Here is a 26,157-nt window from a genome sequence, read left to right on the forward strand (position 1 = left end):
ATGTACAAGCACCTCCCCTTCCCTACCCCGTGGCAGCCACTCGGCCCACATCTCCCCCTCCACCCCTTCTCCTGGAGGTGGGGATGGGGCAGGCAAGAGGACAGCGCTCTGCTGGGGTCTCAGTCACGACTCAACAAAGCCGACAAAGCAGAAGATGACCATGGGCTGATGTCACTACTCAGACTGGGCCTGAAAACTTTTGAAAAGTTCCTTTACAAGAAGGAACTCAGTCCTGGATGGCAGTCATGCTCAGCTTTAGTTGGAATAGGGAGCACTTGGTCACGAGGATATTTTTAGCAGCCAGATGCCTCTGTCAATCCAAAGCAGACAGCTGAAATTGTCCAAAAGAAGCAGTGAGGGGACGCCTGCTGCTCTGGGACCCTTCAGCTGGCAGGCTTGCACTTTCTCAAGTGAAATGGGCCCCTTGTCCCCTTACACCCTCCCCCATGCATTAACTCTTTGCAGAAAGCCAGCAGATGCTAAACATAACAGGACTTTGGCATATATATAACAGTACTATTTAGGTTCCAATGGCTTCCCTCTTTTCCAATATTACCAAGGGCTCCCACAGCACCCTACCCAGGGCATGAAGGTCTGGGCGTTCCCTGATGATACAGGCATGCTGGATGCACATCTGTGTATGAGGAGGCATGCCTTGCAAACAAGAACCCTTATTTCTATCTTTCTATCAAATCTCCCTTAAATATGTGTCTGTTGTCAACAAAATGCCAATGTGCTCTGTACTTCCTTCCCCAGGAGTGGGGACCCATGTGGGACAATTCTAAAATTTCCATTAAACCAAATGCCACCCTTCTTCACTGCCAGGCAGCTCTCCCTGAGGTTGAAAAGAAAGACACTTGTAGATCAAGGGCTATGGCTTATCTTCCAGGTAGTATGTTTAGTTTCTGGGATGCATCTCTTTACAGGAACCCCATGCTCTGGATCTCTGTGAGCATGGTAGTTTGCAAGCACTGGCTTCTGAGTCAGTTCACATTTTAATTCTGAGCCTACCACCAACATTTTGAGAGGAACCTGCAAAACAAGGGTGATACCTTCTACTTCACTGAATTGTAGAGAGGGTGAAATGAGATGATATTTAAAAGGGAAGAGCACAGCATTTGGCACTTCATGAAAAACTTAAAAATGATAGTGTTTGTTTTATTTTATTTATTCTGTTACATTATCTTTCCAAAACAATCAAGATGTGTTAGAAATTCTAATGTGTCTTCAACCAATTGCATCTTCTGAAACTTGACTCTTGAAAACAGATCAAAAATCCTTTGTCAGACCATACATCCTAATATTTTAGGTCATAACACATAGCTGCTAGAGCTAGAAAGGGGGTTATGTATCCCAAAGAGCAAACTAACTTGAGATGTTTAAAATTGGGTACCCCCAAAAGTCAACATCACATGCTCCCAAGGAGAAAAAGAAGATTAAAAAGGAATTCTTCCATCTAGGTTAGCCTCAGATGAATGCCTGGACCCACATCACCTGGCAAGTCAGGTCCCTGCAACAACCAGGAGCCAAAGGCTCGGGCTGGTAGGGATTGGGTTGATCTCTAGACATTGTACCCCTGGAAGAGGTTCAACCCAAGCCAAGGTCAAGGAAGAACTCTACCTGCCCCACCCACATCAGAAAGACAAGGGGACGCGTCAAGCCCGGTACTTTAGTTATATTTGTGAATCTCAACCTTCACAAAACAAACATTATAGTATTAAAGTGTGGTAGACAGAATAATAGTCCCCCAAAGGTGTTCAAGTCCTACTCCCCAGACTTATAATATGTTAGCTTACATGGCAAAAAGGAGTTTGCAAATGTGATTAAGTCAAGGATCTTGAGATGGGGAGATTATCCTGGACTGCCCAGTGGGCCTGATGAAATCACAAGAATCCATGTAAGAAGAAGGCAGGAGGGTCAAGTCAGAGAAGGCGATGAAACAGTGGAACCAAGAGGGTCAGAGTCAGAGAGGCATTTGAGGATGCTATATGGCTGGCTGTGAAGGTGAGAGAAAGGTCATGAACCACGAAATGCACGCAGCCTCCCAACCTGGAAAAGGCATGGAAACAGCTTCTCCCCCAAAACCTCCAAAGGGAATGTGGTCCTAATAACACCTTGACTTAAGCCCAGTGAACCTTGTTTTCGGCTTCTGACCATCAAGCCAAAAGCAATAAATTCACGTTATTTTAAACCACTAAGCAATTTGTTACAGCAGCAATAGGAACCTAATACATAAAGTATTCTTCTTAGTTTCTCATGACAGTAAATAGTATGTAACATCTGTTTTGCTACTCTGAAATGAAATTCTTACACAATATAATTTACTAAGTCTAATAGCTAAAAAACGTAAATTGCTAATTCCTGTAGTCTGAATGTTTGTGCCTCCCCCAAATTCATATCATGAAATCTTCACCCCTCAAAAGGTGATGGTCTTAGTAGGTGGGGCCTTTGGAGGGTGCTTCACTCAGGAAGGTGGGGCCCCTGCGAAAGAGACTGGTGCCCATGAAAGAGGCTACAGAGGACTCCCTAGGTGCCTCCCTTCTGCCATGTGAGGATACAACAGAGAAATCTGAGACCTGGAAAGGCACCGTGCTGGCACCCTGATAAAGAACTTCCAGCCTTCAGAACTGTGAGAAAAAATTTCTGTTGTTTATAAGCTACCCAATCTGTGGTATTTGGTATTGCATCCCAAATGGACTAAAACACTAACATAACCTAGTAAGGAAGAGACAAAATGAAAGTTAAAATACATATTCATTGTAAATTAAATATGTCAGTGTGGTCACTATGCACATGCTTGAGTACAACTTTGTTCTTGATAAAGTGGGAAGATGTTTGCATCTCTAAGTAGAATCACTCTGATTGTGAGAGCTAGAAATGTAGAATGATATGGGGGCCACAAATACAACACAGGGCATGTTGCCTGTGACATGATTTTCTGAAATGATGAGTGACTCTTGGTCAAGTTCCAGATGAAAGGAAGTACAGTTGCCCTTCAGTTAACAAGTTGCATTCTTGGAACATGTAGTGTACATTTAAACTTTAGAAAAACTTTTCTATGATTATATATGTTTTAATTGAAGTATAGTTGATATACAATATTATATTGCTTTCAGGTTTATAATACAGTGATTCAACAATTACATACATCATGAAATGCTCATTATAATAAGTGTAGTTGCCATCTTCTATGATTACCTATAAAACACAGCTCTAGATTCAATAAATACAAACCAAGTTTCACATACCTGAAATGCACATCTGGATACTTGAGGCTGTATAGGATGGGCAGAGAATCTTCAAAGTACAATGCTGTCTCTTGCTTCTTAGAACATCTAACATCTCTGGCCAGGATCAGTGAGACAGGGGATGTTGGCCGTAGTTATCAGGCTGTGATGGGAAGGGGACACAGGGCCATATTACGTTGCATATCAACACAAATTTTGTGTAAAAGTCTTTTGCCCATCTATCCCCCTCCAGTTCTCCCCCCATTGGGATCCAAACCTTTCTTGGTGGCCCTGGGCCTGCCCATAATATGACAGTAACACTGCACAATTATTGTGACAACCGAAAGCTCCCCCCACATTTCTAAAATGCCCCCTTAGTGGTGGAACTGCCTCCATTGAGAACTGCTGGTCTTCATCACCAGGAACAGCACATCTGGAGTTTTAAAAGGATTTCTTTTTGCCCTACTGGACATGTTTAGCCAGAGAAGGAAATATTCAGGATGGACATCAGAGCATTCTTCAATGTCATACATCAAAATATGGAAGAAGAAATAGATTCATTCTGTGATTCCTATGAGATCAAAGTAGGGGCCAGAATGGACACAACCATGTGACAATGTGGTTTTGTGGTTCAGAACATAGACTTGAGATTCACAAACCTTCACAACCATGTCCCTGTTCAGCCCTTTTCTGCTCATAGAAGATGAATTTTTTTCCTTTGTTAATGATTCTTCATCCAGCAATTCTCCGCTAGTAATAGCCATCTGGTCTCTTTCTTATGTGTGTCTGGATAAAGAAGGGTGGGAAGGAAGGGAGTAAAATGAGACAGTTCAACCGAAAGTTGCCCTGGTCCAGGAGATTCCAGACAAGGGGATGACAAAAATGACCACTACGGTTCCATCTTCCTCCCGCTTCAGCTCAACATCCCTCCCACCTCAGGCCACACACACATGCCAAGAACATTATTGTGGCTGCTGAGCACTCCCACACCCTAAAAAAGGTATGTGCCAAGTGTTGCAGAATATAACTAAGCAAGGGGAATGCCAGGTCCCCAGTCATGCACCTTAAGGGTAGAAGAAGGTGACGTGAAAGGCCAGGAGTGGGGGCTGTTTAGAGAGAGTTATCGTCACAAGACTAGACATGAGCCTCCAACTGGTTAATATAAGCTCCACTGGTTAACTTGTATCTTGGGTAGGATCTACTCCCAGATTCTATGTTACAGTCCCCAAGTCTTTAACCATAGCCCATTCATAATACTGTCCCTAGCCTTTGAGCAAATAATCTCAGAGGCCTTGAATGATGGCATTCCCTTCAGTTAGATAATGCTGCAGTCAGGGACTATGGGCTAATAAGTGTGTAAGTGGAGATGTAAATGAAATCTAGAGTAATGGGTTTCAAATCATTGGGACAGCTTGTGTGACTGTATTAATGCCACAGTGGCTGATTTTCCATACTCTGGAAAAACTTGAATCATCCCTTCCAGTAAGAGTCAGGGGCTGAGCCACATGCCTACAGGGACCACCATCTAGTGGCAAATCAAGGGAGCTGCAAGATTTTAAATATTTTCTGAGGCCTTATTTAAGTAAAACAGCCTTTTATCACTGCATTCTACCTCCTTTGTACCTGGAGCTAAGGCTTATTTAGGCCAGGGATCAACAAGTTTATTTGGGCCTGAAAACTAAGAACTGTTTATACCTTCTTTAATGGTTAGGGGAAAAAGTCAAAAGAAGAATATCTTGTGATACAAGAAAATTGTATGAAATTTAAATTTCTGTCACCATAAATAAAATTTTATTAGAAAACAGCCATACTCATTTGTTTACATATTTTCTGTGACTGCTTTCACACTACAACAACAGAGTTGAATATCTGCAACAAGGCTATATGGCAAACAAAGCAAAAAATATTTACTATCTGGCCTTTTACAGAAAATATTTGCCAACCCCTGCTTTAGACTAATAATAGCTTAATTTCTGGCAATGTTAAATAGGATAGGAGTTGCTCACTGTTTTTAAGTACATTCACTGGCTGATTCATTAATTCATTTCATAACTGGTGTGAGTGACAGGATCAAAGAGAAAGTTCTTGCGCACATCTAGCCTTCATATTCCAGAATGACCTGAGCAGGCTCCCTCCTTAATAATCAGTCCATTATATCCTGAACAATTACATCATTGACTGAACTTCAAACCCTCTCTGGTCTCTGTGGTTGATTAAAATAGTGCGCTTACTTCTATCTTTCTTTCTGTGGCTCCAAGAAATCTTTGGCTGCAAATTGCTTTCTTCCCCAAAATTCCTACAGTCACTCATTCCACATGCACTTCTCAGCACATGCATCAGGCACTACGCTCAGTGCCTAATATAAAGATAAATAAAGTGTAAGCCTGTCTTTAAAATATTGACCATTTAGAGAGAATCATGAAAGAGCCTGTAAAGATGGTGAGATAGATATAGGAGGCAAAGGGGAAAGGCTTTTCAGGGCAGCCTGAGGAACCAGGGAAGGCTTCAGAGAAATAACACAAAGTTAAGTAATGAAGGAGAGAACCAGAACTGAAGGAGGCCATTTAGGCCCAAGGACATAGCAGCATGAGCAGATATGTGGAGGTAAAGAAACAGCATGACATGTGTAGACAATTCCAATTGGTTGGGTGTTTCAGGAGCTGCGGAACACATGTATTATAGTTGTTTTCCCTTCTGGCACCCGACTATTGCCTTCTATGTCTGTGGGTAAAATTGTAATATTTTCAGAATATCTCGCCTGGCTTTAGTCCTCAAGGGTGGAGAGAAGTATGGCTTTAGTTCGTATGCATATCAATGGGCATTCCTCAGGGGTAGAGAAAGGTTCATCTCCGTATCAGTGGGTAATACCCTGGGCAACAGAGGACTTATCTGAACCTGAGAGGTGAGGGGGAGTGCTGGTTTTGCTTCTGCTGGAGCAGGAAAAAGAAGGGCGTGGACGGCTGTTTGTAAGCAATAAAAGGGTTTTAAACTTTATTTCTCCCTTTGACTGATTTTGGTTTTAGAAGTATTTTGTCCCAGGATTTCCTCTCTCCGGACTTAAAATGTCCCAGTGTTTCATATACATTTGAAAGCTATTCTAACAGCAACAATAAGTGTTTGAATGTTTGAAATTGTGCTTTATTTACATTTACCCTTTGAGTGTTGTGTTGTTGATGCTGGAGTTCTTGTTTGCGGAGTCAAAGAATGAACTTAGCAAACACCCAAGGTAGGAGAGCCAGGGTAGAGGCTTTTATTTAGAAATAAAGTGAGAGGAAAGAGCTCCTGACTCTGACCAGGAGGGGACAAGAGAGCCCAGGGTGGTGCATTGTCTAGGGGATTTATAGGCAGTTGAGGATTTTTTGGGAAGTGAGGGCGTAGGGTGTGGACTTGTACCACTTATCCTGCCCTCAAGGTGGGCTGGGTTGTTGTCTGTTTGCTAGGGCTGTTTACAGTGAAGTCAGGGGTTATGCTGAGATACCCTTGCGGAACACTCAAACATTCCAGACCAAGTTGCTCCTGCCTTTTGGCCTTTAACTGATCTCACTGAAGATGTCTCTATTCCTAGTCTAGTATCTTTACCCTAGAGAATTAGTGTGACCTTGACTTTGCATAATGCTGAACACAGAGTTTCAATAGGGACTTTACATTGTTACATTGCTTTGACTATAAATATCTTGCCTTGCTTTTTCCGGAAGCCCTCACCCTACTCTGTCTAAGCCCATGGTCCCTGTCTCATTGTGGTATTGGGTATTATTGAGTCCTCCTAGTTAAAGAGCAGCAGCATATCCCAAGTATAAACCCGAGATACGCTTATATGTGTACACAAGGAGATTATATAAGAACGTTAAAGATGCATTGTCTGTAAAAGCAAAATAGGAAACAAGCTCATGGTTTATTGACAGGAGAATGGATAGCTCCTGGTGTATTCATACAATGGAATGTTACAGAGCTGTGAAAGTGAATTAATTAGAGCCTCACATCTCAGCACATGTTAGTATAAAAAAATAATGGTGAGTGAAAAAAAGCAAATTTCAGGGGAATGAACAGATGTATAAAAATATATAAAATTTTAAATCATACAAAGCAATACTTCATACATACACATGTAGCAGAAGTATAAAGAAATGCAAGGGGTTGAGAAATGCTGAATTCAGGATAGTATTTATTTCCTAAGGGAGAAGGAGTTCATTAGAAAGTAGGGAGAACACATTCCAGAAACAGGGAGCAGCATATACTATAAATATAACTATGCAATGGCTTAGCACATACAGTAATCAGTAAAGGTTTGATGTTGCTGAATCATAAGGTGAAAGCAGGGTGGGGAGGTAAGAGCAAGAAGGTAATGAGATCAGGAAGGTGCCCAAAAGCTCAATAGTACTCAGGGCTCACTTTGACCAACAATGAGGAGCCAGGATTGACTTCTAGACAGAACCCTTTGGTAGTGACATGGAAAGTAGATTGGAGTGGTGAAGTCAGAGAAAGAACCATAATCTAGGCAGCTATTGCCAGGATTCTAACAAGAGATAAGGAGAACCTGAAATTAGGCAAGGCACTGTGACAGTAAAGGAGAGAATACCCAGGAGAAACTTTGGCACAGGGCACCAGGACACATGCCCACTATTGTACAACAATGAAATGAATAAATAACACCTATATGCAACATCTTGGATGAACCTCAAAATGCTTAGTGAAATAATTCCCAGAATACTGCACAAAAATACCAATCTTTAGCATTCAAAGACAATCTAATAAACTTTTTTTAGCCACACATAGATGTATAAGGACATATATAATAAAGAAAATGACCACAAACCAGGGTAGCGATTTCTTTGGGAGACAGGGAATGAGATGATGAGATTAACGTGCGCGTGCACGCATATGGATTTATCTTGAGAGATAAAGAGAAAAAGGTCATTTGTGGACCAATGATGACAATGTAACCCGAGCAAGGATTTTGTTTAATCTACTCTGTGTATTAAAGGCTCTAATACAGGAAAGGAAAACGGATAAAGCAGGAAATGATGTATTTTCAGATATTTTGGAAGTAGAATCCGTAGATTTCCAGACTTTTTTTTTTAAGCTGGTTTTACACCCGCTCTCCGAAGGTGAGCAGCCCCGCAGGTTTTTCCGTCGCTCCAAAGCTCTGGATTGGAGGGACTGCCGGGAATGAGCGGAGCGCACCCGGCTAACGCAGAGCCAGGAAAAACGCCAGTGGAGGGGGCGGAGCCAGCAGGAAGGCGGGGCCCGAGGGGCTTTCTGAGTACGGGGCGACCCGCGCACGCGCTGTAGTGCGCTTCGCCGCCATGGTGTTCTAGCTGTCCAGTCAGCGGTGGGTGTTGGCGGCGACTTCCCCTCTGGAAGCCTGGTCTCCGCCTCCTCTTCCCACCCCGCCTGCTCAGCGGCGGAGGCGGCGGTGGCGGCAGCGGTTGTCCTTGCCTCTCCGCCACCTCCACCTCGGCCTGTCCCCTGGCCGGCAGCGTTGGCGGGGAGGGGACAGTAGTTGTAGACGCCCGCCCCTGAGAAGGTGAGTTCCCGCCCTGGCGGCGGGGGCGGCCGCGTCTTCAGCCCCTCAGCTCCGCGGCCCGGTGAAGGCCTTGCGCCCCGAGTGTGCGACATGGCCGTCGGGTCGGGGCCTGAGTGCCTCTGCTCCTCTCACTACCTGCCGCCCCGGAAAAGGGCGCCACGGCCCTATGCGGAGTGTGGAGGGGAAAGTTCGCCACCGCACGCAGAGGGAGCCGAGGTGTGAGGGGGCAGAGACGGCCCGGCGGAAGTCTGGATCAGGGTGTCAGGAAAGGGAAGGGGGTCTGGCGAGGAAACTCCAAGATTGAGGGGACAGACGAGGAGACTGAAGGCCCGAGACGTGGAAGGGAGTAAACCTCCGCGGGCTGGATCAACATCCTGAAAAGACGACTTCCCAGTAGGGTGGTTAGGGAGCAGCGGAGTTAGGAATCGGGGAGCGCAGGAAGGAGCCGGGAGCTGAACTCTGCGGAGGCCCTGGGGGAAGCGAGGAGGGGTCAGCTGCTGAGGGATCGCTTTGGAGAGTGTTCCTTGGCTTATTGAGGATGACACCCCGTGAAGCTTCTAAAATGTACAGGCCTTTCATCATAGTGGCCTGCGTTTTAGTATGTATTTACCAGTGTCAAAGATAACACGGGGCTATACGTATATCGGTTAAATAAACATTTTATTCAGTAACTACTGATCGGAGAAGGAGCTGAGCTGCATTACGATTTGATTTAGTGGGAGGTGACTGGTAGTTTTAGAAGGAAAATGGGGGAGAAGTGGGGCTCAAGTAAAGTCAGGGAAGGGAGAAATTCCAAAGGATTGGTCCCTGTGAATAGGTTGGGCCAGCTGTGTCTGCTTGCTGGCAATTAAGGGAGTGGGGTTCTGTCATCCCACAGTGACTGGGAAGCAAGCTGGCCTTCCTTCCTGATGATTATATTCCGAAGGAATGGCTTTCGTGAGTTGTAGAATATAAACATTTCAAAGGGACAGGAAGGATTCACAATTGAAAATCCTTTATAGTAAGTACTCCTAAAATGATCACGAGCCATTCACCAGTTTGGCTCGAACAAAGTGCACTTCTTTTGACAACCCTGAGCTCCTAGCTGGAGCTCAAAGGGGAACTGGGTCATCCCAGGGATTCAGCCTTAGGCTGCTAGAGACAACGTTAAAATTTGGTCAAGTCTATGCGGAGGTTTGGAAGGTTTGTTCCTGCCGAAACTTTTTACAGTTCTCACCAACACATTTCCCCTAACACAAAAAGCTGTTTCTTGATCATCTCAACGTAACAGATGTTTGAGTTCTTAAAAATACTATATGCCTTCGAACAGCCTGCTGTTCCCAACTGTGAGATGAGGCTTGAAGGCAGTTTTGGAAATGAGTTAAGATGGTGGAGCTTGATCCTCCTGCAGAAGATTTCAGTAAAACATTTAACCAACTTCAATTTCATAATTAATTTTTAATATTTGTTGTGTTGCCCACCTTATGTTGCCTTTTTTCTCCAGAGTGAAAGATGGCTGGAAGCCAGAATCCTCTGGAATAATTTAGGTTTCTTTCTCCTAGAAGGACACTAATAAATGTAAACCTCAAAAACATCATAAAAATAATTTTATTTTCACTCTCTTCTATGATATGTTCTATTTTTGTGTGCTATTGCATAATCTTTTACACCTTTCACATTAGAATAATAGTAAAGTAGTAAAATATCAGAAACTTACTGAAACGTTTTTGTAAGGCACTGTATATAAATCTCTCTAAAAATGGAAGTTAGAAATTGATTGCAACCAAATGATACTCCGTTAAGTCTCTTAGTAAAGGCAACCTTTGAAAAACTAGATTTAGTGTTTTGAGTCAGCCTGGGGTAGTATCTATTTTTCTGAGATAAAAATAAAATCGGGATTTTTTTCTCCATACCAAATTTACTGCCTCTCACCAGGAAGTAAATCTGAGCAGTTTATAGGTGTTAAGACTACAATTCAGTTTGGTTCCCAGATTAGTCACATCACAGGAGATGTGGAAACATTTCTCATAGAAAAACACCATTTTGCCAGACTTGGCATTGTTGTTTTTTGTGATGACTTTGAATATACAATTGATAAAGACTAAAGATGTCAGTTCACACAATGCTAGCAATAACCTTTCTATATCACATCAAAGGGGTATAATGAAAATCCTAGAATAGGAGTTTTGACTAGTAATAGGTTCTGTTGCTAGTTTCTCCACTAGCTTAGGGACCCAGAGTTATGTCCCAAACTTTTTTCCTCATCTGTGGGGAGAGGGAATTGGATGAGACCGATTGAGTGGTTCTCAACCAGGGGTGATTTTGCATCCCCACCCCAGAGGACATTTGGCAGTGTCTAGAGACATTTTTGGTTTTCTCCACTGGACTAGGAGGGGCATGGTGAACACAAGTGGCATCTATTTGGTATAAGCCAAAGATGCTGCACACATCCTAAAATGCACAGGGCGATCTTCCCACAACAAAGGATTCATCTACCCACAATGTCAGTAGTGTCGAGGTTGAGAAACTGCATAACCAAAAATTACAGTTCCCTACTGAAAACAAAAAAACCATGGCTTGGCTGTGCACTAGAACAGCAATTCATAAAACATGGAACTTTGACCTCTAATGGCTGTCAGATGATATTCAAAGAATAATGAAATCTCTGTTAAGACTGAGACTCTACTGGGATTTGAAAAAATATAATTTGTTCCCTGAAGAATTACTCATCACTTTATTTCTTTCAAGTAAATATCCTTCATTAACTGTTAACTGCTACTTAACAAATGATAAATATTTTATATATTATGCTATTTAAAACACTAGTTAGACTCAGTATATTTCTAGTTCAGATATTTATCAAAGCCTTAAATAACTGCTAATTTAGATAATATGTAAACAAGAAGTAGGGAAAAAAAAGGTTCATGTTACCTAGCCAGTACCTTTTTTTTCTTAAAAGACTTTGTTAGGAGATTCCTCCAAAAACAGCAAAGAATTGTCATGCTTACCAGTTATTAAAATTCCACTCACAATCTCAAGATCCTGATAGGACCATTATTACTGATTTGAAAAGCACCTGCAAATCTATTTTCATTTATAACTGTAATACTCTTAATGAGCTCCTCTGTAGTGGGCTTGATAATAAACAGATGTCAGGATTAAAAATTGGCAAGCAGGGAATATATAGAAGGTGTAAGATTACAAATAGGGAATTGAGAAATTCACAAAACCCAAAGAAATACCATATGATCAGACATATTAAAATAAATATATATAGAATATTTATGATCAAGGTGTCATAAGATTTTCCAGAATACTTTGTATTTCATTCAGTGAGCTTTCTCAAATATTTTTGACAGTTAAAAAATTGTTCACTAAGTAATGAGACTCCTGAAAAAACAGTAAAAAAACAAAACATACAAAAATCATAACAAACAATTCTTGCCTGTTTCTTCTTTTTAAGAAAAATATAATTAAATGGGCTCGGTTTCAGAATGAAGGACATTTCTTGACTTCTTAGTGAATCATTGACCCGTTTACATGCCAAATGCCTAAAAATGTTTTCTCCTCTTTTCATTATGGTAAACAGATACAAGTCAAATGACAGAAAATCTAGGCTTTGCCCTTCTTACATTTATTCAAAAAACATCTATTGAGTTCCTGCTACGGTACAGGGTACTATGTTCAGTACTAAGGATATACAGATGAATTAGGACTAACCCTTTTAAAGAGCTCAGTACTAATGTTTATTAGTGAAATTAGCGGGGGGACAAAATAGTTTTAAATATGGGTTAGCCATACTCCTGAGATACAAGAGTAGTTCATTTTGTGTAAATCTGTGCATTGCCCAGACTCCAGAGCACATTATGTTGTAAATATGTTGGCAACTGGATAGAATGCTTGGGGAGGAGGGTGTCTGAAGAGATATTAATGATTATTTGTTAGTTTCAAATCTGCTGTCTTTATGAGGTATCAATATGTGAAAGTATTAGCTAAGCATGTTAAAATGACTAATTTACAATTGTCCCTACAATTTTCATCACATACATATTAGAACATAAGCATTGTTTTTTTCCCCCCGTTTTACAGGCCCATTCACATTTACTAACCTTTTGGAAGGAATGGCATGCGTTTCATGGCATTCTGATGTAGAATGTATGCCTTGGGTCTCAGTAAACTTACTTCGCAATCATGATCCCTGAGATAGCCAGAGTTTACTTATCATTACTGATGCTCAAGACATAGTTTAATAAAGACATTACTTTTATATTAAATGTATAACTAGTACTCCCAGTTAAGGATTTTGTTAATTCCTTTATATTTTGTCATTGGAAATATGCCATAGAAAGCCCTCAGTTATCTTTGTGATTGTTTTATTAGGTGAAGTAACTAGAGCTTGCCAAACTCATAGGTCAGGTACTAATCTCATTTCCTGAAACGGCAAATTTAATAACTGACATAACTAAGAGTAGTCATGATGCTGGCAGGTACAGGGCTGCATTTCTAGCACAAGTAAGAGGTCTAAAAACTCCTTAAATAGGGCTTGACCTTTATAAAAAGGAATTTTTTTTTTTTGCTGTGGCAAAGATAACAGAATCATTTACCTAGTCTCCTAAAACTTAGTGCTGTGCTCTGCTTAGTCTTTCCTAAAATTATAGTGCTATGTAAAGATTGCAGAACTCTAGAGCAGGAGCAAAGCAAGGATGTCCATTCACACCACTTCTGTTCAGTATTGTGCTGGAAGTCCCAGCCAATAAAATCAAGCAAGAAGAAAAAATAAAAGACTGAAGGGGAATACATAACACTCACTTAATTTGTAGATCTGTTCACCTCCGTAGAAAACCCTAAGGAATCTAGGAAAAGGCCACCAGATTAATAAGTGAATTTAGCTAGGGCACAAAATACAAGGTCAGTATACAAAATCAATACTATTTCCAAATGATAGCAACAAGCAATTAGAAACTGAGATTTTTAAAAACTACTGTTTACTATTGCATCAAAAAACAATACTTTTAGATAGCTTTAAAATACTATTTAAAATAACATTACTGAGAGAAAGAACATGCAAATAATGGAAACATATTAGATGTTTTATACATCTAATGCTTAGTAAACTAGATTTTAAAAGTATAGGAGCATGTCACATATTTGGTGTATTTATTAGAAGGGAAAAATTGAGCTACTTACACCTAAAACTAACCAAGTTAACATCCTAATTTTGCTCAAAAATTTTTTCTTCAAAGATTAAAGATATTTAATAAACATTTAAAAACCTTTATGCTGTAATAATGTTTAAATCCCATGTCACAACACCAATAATGTGCTGTGGAGTATGAAAATTTATATTAAATTTTTGCTGAAATTCAGTTGATTTGTTCATCAAACCTGAGACTTAAAAACATTTCATATAATGCAAAAGTTCAGGTTTAGCAATTTGTAGGTGGGTGGCTGGAATGGAACAAATTCTGACAGGTCTAGAATAGGAAAAGTAGAGTGGTTCTTAGTGTTTTATTAAGGTATGAAGCCCTTTTAGACAGTTCTGAGTTATGAGTAATTCATGTTATTCAAGTGCTTCATATTTAACATAGTAGTTGGTGTGCAATGTTTTTAATTTTCATAAGTGCTTTACATATTTTTACTGAAAAAAAAGACCAAGCTTTGTACAGCTATTGAGTAACAACTTGCATAGTTTCATTTCTCCAAAATAAACGATTCTGTATTCTTTCTCTTTTCGCTATGATAAATGAATAAGTAAATGGTGTTGTGGGTGTTCATCTATAACTAGGTTTGTGGTGTATAAGCAGTACAAGTAGGAACATTAAGTTTTCAGAATTTTGCTAGACCTTTCCCCCAAATTTCAGATGGTACATATAAAAAAATACTCAAGGTGCATTTCAGTCAGGACTATTTCTTAATTAGTACCTGATACAAACCTGTGAGTAGCTAATAAAAGCTGGGATCCCAGGTGTTTCTGCTTGATATTTCATACTCCTTTGGGTATTAAGTTGTACATAGTACACATTAACAGAGGACATAAACTGAAACCTTTGAAGAGTTGGATCAAAATCAGAGCAATCATAAAAGATAATAAGGATCAAATCCAACTTTCAGCATTTGATTTTAAAAATCCCTCTAAAACATGAGTTAGCTTGAAATACAAAGAACTAAGGGCTTCTGTCAGGCACTTCTGCCCTGTTTACATGTAACTTTTTCTTTATTTTGCCTTCTGTATTTACTAAAATAATTGGTTGGTAGAACTTTCCACTATGTAGTTAAATAGATGAAATCCTGAATAACAATAAAAATAGCTCAGTCACACAGCACTTAATGTGTGCCATTTCCTCTAAACACTTTACCTATATTAATTTCCTTGAGGCTCACAACAACTCTGAGGTGTGTTATATCCATATGTTAGAGATGAGAAACCTTCAGCCTAGAGAATTTGAGGAATTCTTACCCATCTTACAGTAATATGTGATATGTCCCAGAACTGACTCCAGAGTCCCTTTGTCTGGCTCCTAGAAGCAACGAGCCAAGTAACATGATACGGTAGGCAGCAGTTCAGCATAGATGACTTGGCCTTTGTTAGATAATTTTCTGGAAACAAAGCAAACATTTAAAAATCCAATTTAACAAATTTAGGTAGAAGTATTTATTGTTCTAAATAATAAACTGTACATATTTAAAGTGTATAATTCAATTAATTTTTGGCAGGTATAGACTTCCATGAAATCACCATTGTAAACAAAATGGCAAATATTTGCATCAACCCCAAAAGTTTCATGTCCCTTTACATTCCATCTCTCCTACCCCTGTTGTCAGCAGCCACTAATCTGCTTTCTGTCACTATAGATCAGTTTGCATTTCTAGATGCTTTTGTAAATAGAACTATACAGTAGGTACTCCTGTGTCTTCATTCAGCATGATGATTTTGAGATTCATTCATGTATGTATTGCTGTTTTGTTCATTTTTATTGTTGAATGATTCTATTATGAATATACCATGTTTTGTTTTTCTACTCACCTAGTGACAGACATTAGGGTTTATTTCAGTTCTTAGCTATTTCAAAGTAAAGCTGCTATGAACATTCATTTACAGGTAGGTCTTTGCATGAACATATGTTTTCATTTCTCTTGGGTAAATTCAAGTGAAATGGTTGGGTCATGTGGTATGTTTAACATTTAGAGAAGTTGTCAAACTGCTTTGTAAATATGTACCATTTTAAATCCTAACTAGCAACGTATAGGAGTTCCAGCTATTTGACATCCTTACTACAACACTTGGTATTTTCAGGCCTTTTAATTTTAATCATTGTAATGATGGTATAGTGGTATCTTATTGCAGTTTTTGTTCACACTTACTTGGCCTTTTAATACATTCTTTCCTGAGGTGTCTGTTCATACCTTTGGCCATTTTAAATGGAATTTGTCTTACTGTCATGAGTTCTTTAGTCCTGTGTCTGATACATGAAAAAGGGATATTTTCTCCCATTTTGTGACTTGCTTTTCATTCTTTAATGTAAAAATGTGTAAAGCCTGGAAATCAGAAAATGTTTCAGTTTTTTAAAAGGGGAGAAGTGGGTTCCAAAATACGGAGTGAGAAGTTTTACATCAGATAGAAAGGCAGCCAAGCATTACAGTTAATAACAGATTCTGGAGCCAGACTGCCTTAGTCATTTACTAACAGACATGCTCCTTAGCCTTTCTATGCCTCAGTTTCCTCTTCTATAGAATATGGATAGTAATAGTACTTAGCCCATAGGGTTCTTAAGAGGATAAAATTAGTTACTATTTATGAATGTTTAAATAGTACACGGTACATAGTAAGGGCAATCTGGGTAAGCGGTACAGAACAGATTGCTTGTGAATGTAATACTTTGAAATGAATATTAAAAGCAATGTAGATTTATGAAAAGCACAAGTGAAGCCATGCTTCATTTTCTTTTATGAAAGATCTACTGGTAGATCAGAAGAATTTTCTGGGACCATATTTCTTCATTGAGGATACTCTGATTTCCCTGAAGTTTTTGACGGATTCAGCAGTGTGCCAGAGGTACTTGAAGTTTAAATGGCACACTTTATTTAAAGATTAAAGACTCTATGTAAAATGGATGTTTTAAGATCAGAGTTCAAGAATTTCATGAGTTTTTAAGGTATTTCCTGAAACTTGGAATACATTTCTGTAATTGCTCCCTTTTGGCTATATACAACCAGAGCTGGCAATAAGAATTCACTTGTCTGTCTATAGAATGTGAAGAACTGTATCAAATTCTTAATATCTGTCTGATGTGAACCATAGATTGCTGACAAATAGATCATCCTAGATACTAGAAAATGGTGGATTCCCTATACCATGCCATAGGTATTATCTTGCTCTTGTTAATACTTAAAGTTTTCACCAGTGACATTGATGAAGACATAGATTGAATGCATATTAAAACTATGTGTGGGAACTGTAGCAAATGTCAAGATTAAAATAATTTGGATTTTAAAGATCCTTATAGAGAGGAAAGGTGACCTAAGCCCATAACAAGATGAAGTATAAAGTCCTTCATTTAGAAAAGTCAGTTATATTAAGTACCAGATGAGAAAAGATAGCTAATATAGAAGAGATACCACCTCTTGGATTTTAGTAAAATAAAATAAAGCAAAACCAAAAACATTTTGTCAGTAGAAATCTGTAATATAACACTAAAAAATCTGTGATATGACTACTGAAAAGAAAAAGGTAAGCTAAATAAAATGGGAAGAATAGAAGTAGTGTCCAGGTCAAGGGAAGTGATGATTTCACTATACTCCACAATAATTGCAATTGGTGTCCTTCAAACTATAGATGGCTACATCCTCTGTAATGAGTAACTAGTATTTACTGTGCAAATGACATCAAGGTAGCATCAAAATTTTCTAAGGGAAGATTTTTACAACACCTAGACTTTACTACCATGCTTCCTTTCTTTTGTCTAATGGTTCCTATTGCCCACCATGTTCACCAAAGTTTGGTACATAAACAATTTAAGTGCCCAACTATGCTAATGTATAAGGAATTTCAAGGTACATAGAACATCTGCAAGTTATTTAAACCCAGTTTCACATAGAGGAATTTAACACAGAGGAATATGAAGGACAGATAGAAAGATACTATGACTCTGATAGAATCAGTTTATTCCAAAATCAAATTCATCATCTTTTTGAACACTAGGCTTCTCTACTCCACTCCCCACTTCCCTCCTTCTGGGGAATAACAAGAGCAATAATAATAACAATTCTTCTCTTCTTCCTCTTCATTATTCTGACAAAGATAACTTTACCCAGGGTCAAAGCCTCAGAATTTAGCTATATCTCCCCTCTCTTCCTTCTACCTGCTCTCTCCCCAGCTATCAAATTCCTTTGATCTCATCTGCAGAATGTCTTTCAATTCTTCCCTTATTTTCTGTTCCCACTATGACTCTTCTGATTCAGCCCACAAATATCTTGCAACACGCTCCTGACCGATATCCCCATTTTAAGTCTCTTCTTCCCCTATTGACTGTAGAATTTAAACACAAATGCCTAAATAAGGCCTACTATGATCACCCCATTCCACCTTTACAGCACTGTCTTCCCCTACCTTAATGCATATCTTGTTTTATCTAAAGCAGATATGCCTCTACCAATGTCCTTCTCTCCTCCAGAACACCGTTTCTTCACTCATTTTTTTCTCTAAATTTTACCCCTTCTTAATCAAGAAATCAACGGATCAATCCAAATCCATTCTTCACAGAGCCTTTCCTAAACCCCTCAGCAAAAAGACATTACACTTTCTCACGTCTTGTAGTATTTAACATTATTGTCCTGCATTAAAGTTGTTTGAATATCATTTTTACAAAATTATAAATTTCCTGATAATAAGAATCATCCTGTTTATTTATACTTCCAGTGTATGAAAAGCTATATATATATATAATAGAGTTAAGTCCCCGGTTTAAGATGCAGCTCTAACAGTCAACACATGTGGCAAGTTATTCTAATTTCTTTGAATCCTGACATCCTAGTCTTCAAAATGGGAGAAATTCCACATTCTTGCATAGGTAAAAGGCTGGAAGAATAACCTATTTTGTTGAGCATACATTTGTTAATAGTTGTTCATTACTTCTTTTCCTATCTCTTCTGTACTTACTACAGTATCTTGAAGACAAAATTCAATTAATTGTGATAAGTTTAATAAACCTCAAAGGTATGGAAAACTGGAACTATTGTTATGTGGATTGATAAATGAAAGTTAGCTTTGAAAACACTATAAACTACAGTTGACATGAGTCATGACTTGATAGGGAGAAAATGGCTGAGATTTTCAGTTTGGGTATATGATACCATTTAATAAAGATAAAAATAAAGTAAGAGCTTGATGGGTGAAGGAGCTAAAGGTGACCAAATTTCTTACCTCAGTATCAGATTAAAACATTGACTTTTAGAAATGGTTAATCTGGTATTAAGAGTTGAATCAGGAGGGAAATTGTTATTCTATTTTAGGTTGTCTTGAACTTCAAATGACTAAACTTCAGTAAACTTTCCATCTGTACTAAGCTTTGCTTGCCACCAAGACTATTTATTTGCTGTTAAAGATTTTTAAAAGAAAAATCAATGTCATATAATCATCATGAAGTTGCTTCTATTAATTCTGAATCAAGGGAAGTTCTGAAAGCCTTTTTAGTTAACCTTTCTTTCTGACTTTAGAGCCAATGTAATTATGTACTTTAAAACAACTTAAAAGTAATTTAGATACCATATATAATGAATGTTTTTAAATATTCATCAAGTTCTTTCTAAAATGCTTCTTACGATTCTTGAACACATTTTGAAGCAAATATTTTTAATCTATACACTGGTAGTGAAAATTAACCTTAGTTTGAAGATAAACTAAATTTTTATGGAATTTTAATTATAAAGTAATATACCTTTTTGTAAAAAAATAGAATACAAACGTGCAGAAAGCAAAGTGTTAGCTCTCTTTTCCTAACCCTATTTCCCAAACCCCACTACCTTTCATTTGTATCTTTTCAGATTTTTTTCATATGGATAGTGAGCTAACACACAAGATCAGACTGTCAAATCAGACTCACACAAATCAGTAACATTACCTACTATCAAGGTCTACTAATTATACAAGCAATCAGAAGGTTATAAAGAAGCAGATAGATATCTAGTACATGAAAGATGGCTCCTCAGACCATGTTTTCCCATATTGTTCATGCATCTCTGGTCCAGAATAATAGATGAAATTTCCAAGTGAGGGTTACCTCACACAACAGAATATTTAAATTATGAATCATCTCCATTTTATACCCCAGAGAGTTGTATAGCTTATGTGACATTCTTCAGCGAGCCATGCCTTATGGTTCCTGGAATTACTTTACTATAGGTAATCCTTAGCCAGTGATATCTTATTAAGGACATTTTAGAGATAAGTTCCCTTCCTCCTGGCAAATATCATTAGGCTCTTTACTCAGAGGTTCAGAGGTCACCTGCCTTCCTCCTCCTCCCTGGGAAAGGGAGTGAATGTATTGCAGTCCAGCTCTTTTAACTCCTTCTTTACAGTAAATTCATATGCCTGTATTTAATTTTTGGCTCTGTACATTGAGTTTTTAATGCTAAAATTAGATTTTAGATTGATCAATAGGCGGGTAAGCAAGTAGGTAGATAGCCAAATATAGTTCTACATCTTGCTTCTTTCCCTCAATATATCATGGACATTTCTCCATGACAGCACATGTAGTTCCAACTCATTCATTTAAATGGCTGCATAGGAAGTAGTTTTGATAGTCCATGATTGGCATAGTATTTGTATAAATTAGTAAATTTCTGTAAAATAAATTTCAACTGTTAGGAATTTTAGATACTAGTGTAGACCTCAAGTGAAAATGTAATAATCTTGGCATTATTTAGTGTGAGAAACAATTCCAGCAAAAGTTCTAGAAGTTACTATGTGAATATCACTGTAGCTTTGAGTGGCTTGTCTGAGCCTTGCTTAGGGAACCGCACTGTGATCATGTCTGTACCGACTGGTGGGGACAGTTGTTGACCACAGGCAAAGGTGGCTGGCGGTTCTGCCATGTGATCCTCTGATGACATTAGTTATATAGCAAGAATCAGTGACTGTCTTAAGATAGATTGTATTTCTTGAGATTGTCTGTTATAAAATGTAAAAATATAAATCAATACTTGATTTATTATCCCTGCCTTTCAGTACTGGTGCCCCAGATCATTTTCATAAAGGGTCAACTCCTACTGGTACCCCAGTAACTTCACCTTCAGAATGGTATTTTTTGGACTCAATAAAAATATATTACCATATTAAATATTAGAGGTTTACTAAATGTTTTATGCTAAAATGTCATTCTAATTAGAAAAAAGCTAGTACTATATCCTTGGAAACACTCAGACAATTAAGATTTGAGATGGCATGAAAAATGATTCTAGTTGAAGACTGATAATGTTACCTTATATGTTTAATATGATCTTCTATCTTACCTCCTTTTATTTTATTCATAGATACTACATTCAATAAACAAGACTGAACTTTTTCACAGATATCTTTTGTAAAAGGCCAGTGCGAAGTAATGATATAGTTTGAGTCACAAAGAATTTCAAATTATGAGGTAGGTTGAAAATAAAGGGCATCTAAACCATAGGATTATTTCTACTGAAGCTGATACTCTGATTTGAAAGCAACTAAAACTGTATTCAGAATAAACATATTAAAAGTCATGAATGCCACCTTCAAATATAAAGTTGCAAGTTTGGGATCATTTATTTGAAAATAAAAGATTATTTATTTTTCCAGGGTAAAATACATGCTCAAAGAGTTGGCTTTACTTTAAAATTTACAGAAAGCAAAATATAATAAGTTGAAAATGGATTGTGTGAAGATTCAGATGATTGACCTCTGTTGATGATGTAATTCTAAACTTTGAAATTTAATCTTCATAACAAAATTGCTTAGTTTCAGGTGACTAGCAGTGTGCAGTATTGGAAAAAAATTGATTTTGTAATCTCTGCATCATGTTTTTTAGCTCCCCAGTTGTTGCAGAGTCTCACAATTTGGGGAAAGTTTATGCTAGAAAACTGAAGCAATTAATGGGTGAATATGATCACCTTTCTCCACCAAGTTCTCAGCCTGATAAGGGTAAGGTTCCAGTCACCTCTTTATTGATCTCTGCACCATCTGTGGTCTTTTGGAACTGGCTTCTATCACTAAGCAATTCATCAAGGTTCACCAATATCTCATTCCTTTTTATTGCTGAATAATATTCCATTGTTTGGATATACCACCTCTTATTCATCATTAAAGGACATTGAATTGTTTCTACTTTTAGCTGTTACAAGTAATGCTGCTGGGTACATTTGTGTACAAGTTTTTGTGTGGACTAGGTTTTTGGTTCTTTGGGTATGTACCTGGGAGTAGAATTGCTGGGTCGTCTGGTTACTCTGTTTAACATTTTGAGGAACTGCCAAATTGTTTTCCAAAGTAGCCACACCATTTTACATTCCCCCAGCAGTGGATGAAGTTTCAAATTTTCCACATCCTGGCCAACATTTAATATCTATCTTTTGATTATAGCCATCTTGTAGGTATGAAGTAAAATCTTTTTATTATCAAAATTTTCAGATATAAAAGTAGAGAAAATAATATAATGAACCCTTGTGTACCCAACACCCAGTTTAAAACAATTATCAACATCTTTCTAATCTTGTGACTTTTCAAAACAGCTTTATTGAAGTATAATTGACAAACAACAAACTGTACATATTTAAATAATATAATTTGATGGGTTTTGGCAAATGTATTACCCATGAAATGATCAACCACAATCAAGATAGTAAACGTATCCATAACCAAAAAAGTACCCTTTATAAATCAGCTGCTGCCTGTCACCTCTAACTGCCTTATCCCCAAGCACACACCATTACTCTAGATTAGTTTGCATTTCTAGAGTTTTATGTAAATGTATCATATATTATGTACTTTTTTGTTAGACTTCCTCCACCCAGCATAATTATTTTTAGATTTGTCCATGTTGTTAAGCATATGACTAGTTCATCCTTTCTACTACTGATATTCCACTGTATGGCCATACCACTATTTAATTTATCCAGTCACCTCTTGATCAACACATGGGTTTTTTCCTTCTGAAGCTATTACAAATGAAACTGCTATGAACATTCATGTGTAAGTCTTTGTGTGGACATATGTTTTCTTTTGGGGAAATATCTAGAAGCGGAATAACTGGGTCATATGGTAGGTATATGTTTAACTCCCTCAGAAACTGCCCAACTGTTCTCCAAGCAGTTACATCATTTTGTATCCCCACCAGCAATGTATGAGAATTCCCACTGTCCCACCTACTCACCAACACTGATACCGTTCTTTGACATTCTTTCTGATGTCAGCCATTCAAGTGAGTGCATGGTGGTATCTCATTGTGGTTTTAAGTAAAAGATATCATTGGCTTGAAGATCAATGGTGTCTTTTCATGTGTGTATTAGCCATTTGTATATATTCTTTTCTGAAGTGTCCATTCAAATCTTTTGCCCATACTTAATCAAATTTTTGTTTTTTTTCTAGTCAGAATTTTTATATTATTTAACTTGAATAGGAGCTAAATCTACTGACACCAAATTAGGCTTCATTTGACTTTCTTTTTAAATCTCAGCTTTCCAGAAAAGAGAGCTGATCATTAGTGACTCTAGAGTGCTCTGTCAGGCTTATTTCTGTTAAAGGGAAGAAATGTTCATTCTACATGCGTTATGCTACCTCTTAACTTGTGGAGATAAAATAGATCAACAAAAAAAATCTAGGGCATTATCATCTCATAGTAAGTATGTTTTCTGCTATATTTGTATTTATGCAGGATTTCAGGTAGGGGAAAGAAAGCAAATCAGGATAATGCTGCCCCCCTCCAAAACAAGAACCAAACAAACAACAAAAACTAGTATATCTACTTTAAATTTCCTCTGAACTTCTCTACATCAGCCCTGCCCACTGTCAGCCTTCACCTCCACGTACCCCCTTCGCCCTCCCACCAGCACTGAGATAAAGAGATCAAACCAGAAGGCCTTCTAGAATGCTTTCTTCACAAATCAGTAGACGCGGAATGAAATCCAACCCATACAGAAGATACGGAATTCTGTTCCCTCATCTTCCCTCATGCCCTATACCCAAGAGTAGTTTTATCTTGTAACTGAATTTCTGATTTCCAGCATTCCCAAGCTGTTTTATAAACATCCTTTTACTATTAAGTCTTACAGTACACTAGTCAGTATGTGAGTATGTATGTTTATTTTAATTTGAGTATGTATGTTTATTTTAATTTGAGTAAACTGAAGATTTTTAAAGATCAAATTACTTCTGTATGATTCTTTTACTTCTTTTAGAAAATAGTATACAAGAAGCCAATTAATCAGAACTTTAGAAAATACCTGAACATTTAGATCAGGCTGCCCCCCAAGGGTGTGTAGTCCTGAGCCACCCATCCCTATATGCTTTACATTTTTTGCCCTACAACAAAATCCTATATGTCATCTTTCTGCCCTCTTCATGCCACTTCTGAGTGGGACAAAGTTGCTTGTAAGTGGCCTGGGAATATTTGACTACCCTGATGCTCCTTTTTGCCATATAATGTCATGAAATTTAACTTTTGTGCTGAATTAGGTTTTAATTTGTTTGGGCTTTGTTTTGTGTATTGAAGAAGCTCTCTTCAAGAGCAAAGGAAATATTCAAAATAAAATAATCGAGTAAGGTTTTCTCCCGTCTTCTCTACAGAGGATCCCTTGTCAACCTAATGAAGCATTCAAAGACATATGACTCTTTTCAAGATGAACTGGAAGATTATATCAAAGTGCAGAAAGCCAGAGGCTTAGAGCCAAAGACTTGCTTCAGAAAGATGAAAGAAGACTGTGTGGAAACCTTTGGGTACAAAGAAGAGGTTGATTCCATACCCAGATATATAAAGTTTGATCAGAGACTCCCATCTGGAAGTGTCCAGACCTATCCAAGATCGTATACTATTTCACAAACAGTGGGAAACCTGTTACCTCAGTGGCTACCAGCTCATAACAGCAGGCTGGGACCAGAGTCCCGGAGCTACTATCAATTGACCAGGGACTGTTTCTCAGAAAAACCAGGACCCCTGAACCTTAGTCAGCAAGAGTATAATGGTAACTCATACAGTGTAGAATCTGGAGTTTATAAGCACCTCGCCTCAAAAAACAGTATCAGTGCCCAACAAGCCAGTCATAAGCAGATACATCAGATGAGAAAACGGCACCCTGAGGAAGGCAGAGGAAAACCAGAGGAGAGGCCCGAGCATAAGGGGAAAAAAGGTTGTGAGAAAATAGATTTAGACAAACATAAGAGCATCCAGAGCAACAAAAAAGAGACAGAAACAGTTAGGGTCAGTACAGAAAAGCTTAAGAATCGGAAGAAGAAAAGCAGAGAAGTAGCCTCTAAGAAAGGGGAGCATAAGCGTAGAAAAGAGAAGAAGGAACAAGTCAAAGAAATGACAGAGGAGGAAATGCTCTGGGACCAGTCTATCCTTGGATTTTGATGGTCTTGAGTTGGTTCTCCTGAGGTTAAATTGAAAAAACAGTTGAGAATTAGTCATAACAATGTTCATGTTCATACCACTTTTCTCATGTGAATAGTACTTTAACTTCTAATAAAGGCCAAGTGACAAAGTATTTAGTATACTGGCTCTCTAACGTGGAAATTCTCATTTTATAAAAGCATTATTACATTTTTTTTATATGCAATGTAATTTTCTTTCATGAGAGTGGCTCTGCTTTTATTCATCAAATTACTTTGATGTATCTCCCCTTGGGAGGTCATTTATCTTAAATTGGATTATTAATAAGCTTTGCAGAATATTTCTTGATTGGGTTTGTTTTAGTTTTGGGTAGGATATTTTTATATTCATTGGTTTTTTCTATGAAGCAATTTAGATTTGTTTTTCCTGTTAGATCTAACTTGCAGTGTATTTTCTAGGTTGCAAAGTGAAAAGTGAAGTACTTAAAATAATAAGCTTAGGTTACATGTAGTTTAAAAGTTTCAAAGAGTCTTGATACAAAATCAGTTTATATTCTGGAAGTGTTTATAATAAAGGGTTCTAATTTCTACATTGCGTGTTCTGTGTCAATAATCTACTCCCATTCAATGATGATTTTCTTTGGGAAGAGCAGTAACTCAGCAGTTTGTTCTTAAGAAGCAAGATCTGGGTAGGTCACACTTTCCTTTATATACTTGGAAAAATTCCTTATCTACTATAGCTTGCTTATCCATATTTAAACCTACTTTTTTAGACTAGAAATCAATGCATAACCACAATTTTTCCAAATAGTTGAAATTGAAGAAAGAGGAATTTATAAGAAATAAAATGCCATTAGATTATTCCT

The 26,157-nt window shown here is 38.0% G+C and overlaps 1 protein-coding gene across 4 annotated transcripts; it reads left to right on the plus strand.

The window, feature by feature from the left end:
- The first annotated feature begins 8,523 nt into the window (after positions 1–8,523).
- On the plus strand, positions 8,524–25,881 carry KRCC1 (lysine rich coiled-coil 1). Of its 4 annotated transcripts, none has more exons than XM_036931092.2 (4): positions 8,526–8,751; positions 21,259–21,365; positions 21,780–21,892; positions 24,530–25,881. In XM_036931092.2, the coding sequence occupies exon 4, from the start codon at positions 24,549–24,551 to the stop codon at positions 25,311–25,313; it is 765 nt and encodes a 254-aa protein (XP_036786987.2). In that variant the 5' UTR covers positions 8,526–8,751; positions 21,259–21,365; positions 21,780–21,892; positions 24,530–24,548; the 3' UTR covers positions 25,314–25,881. The 4 variants fall into 4 exon arrangements, with proteins under 4 accessions (XP_036786986.2, XP_036786985.2, XP_036786987.2 ...); XM_036931093.2 differs by having other exon boundaries at positions 21,297–21,365; XM_036931091.2 differs by lacking the exon at positions 21,780–21,892 and having other exon boundaries at positions 8,524–8,751; positions 21,297–21,365.
- The last annotated feature ends 276 nt before the right edge of the window (positions 25,882–26,157 follow it).

The sequence above is a fragment of the Manis pentadactyla genome, chromosome 2, assembly GCF_030020395.1.
Source record: "Manis pentadactyla isolate mManPen7 chromosome 2, mManPen7.hap1, whole genome shotgun sequence".
Classification (NCBI taxonomy): domain Eukaryota; kingdom Metazoa; phylum Chordata; class Mammalia; order Pholidota; family Manidae; genus Manis; species Manis pentadactyla.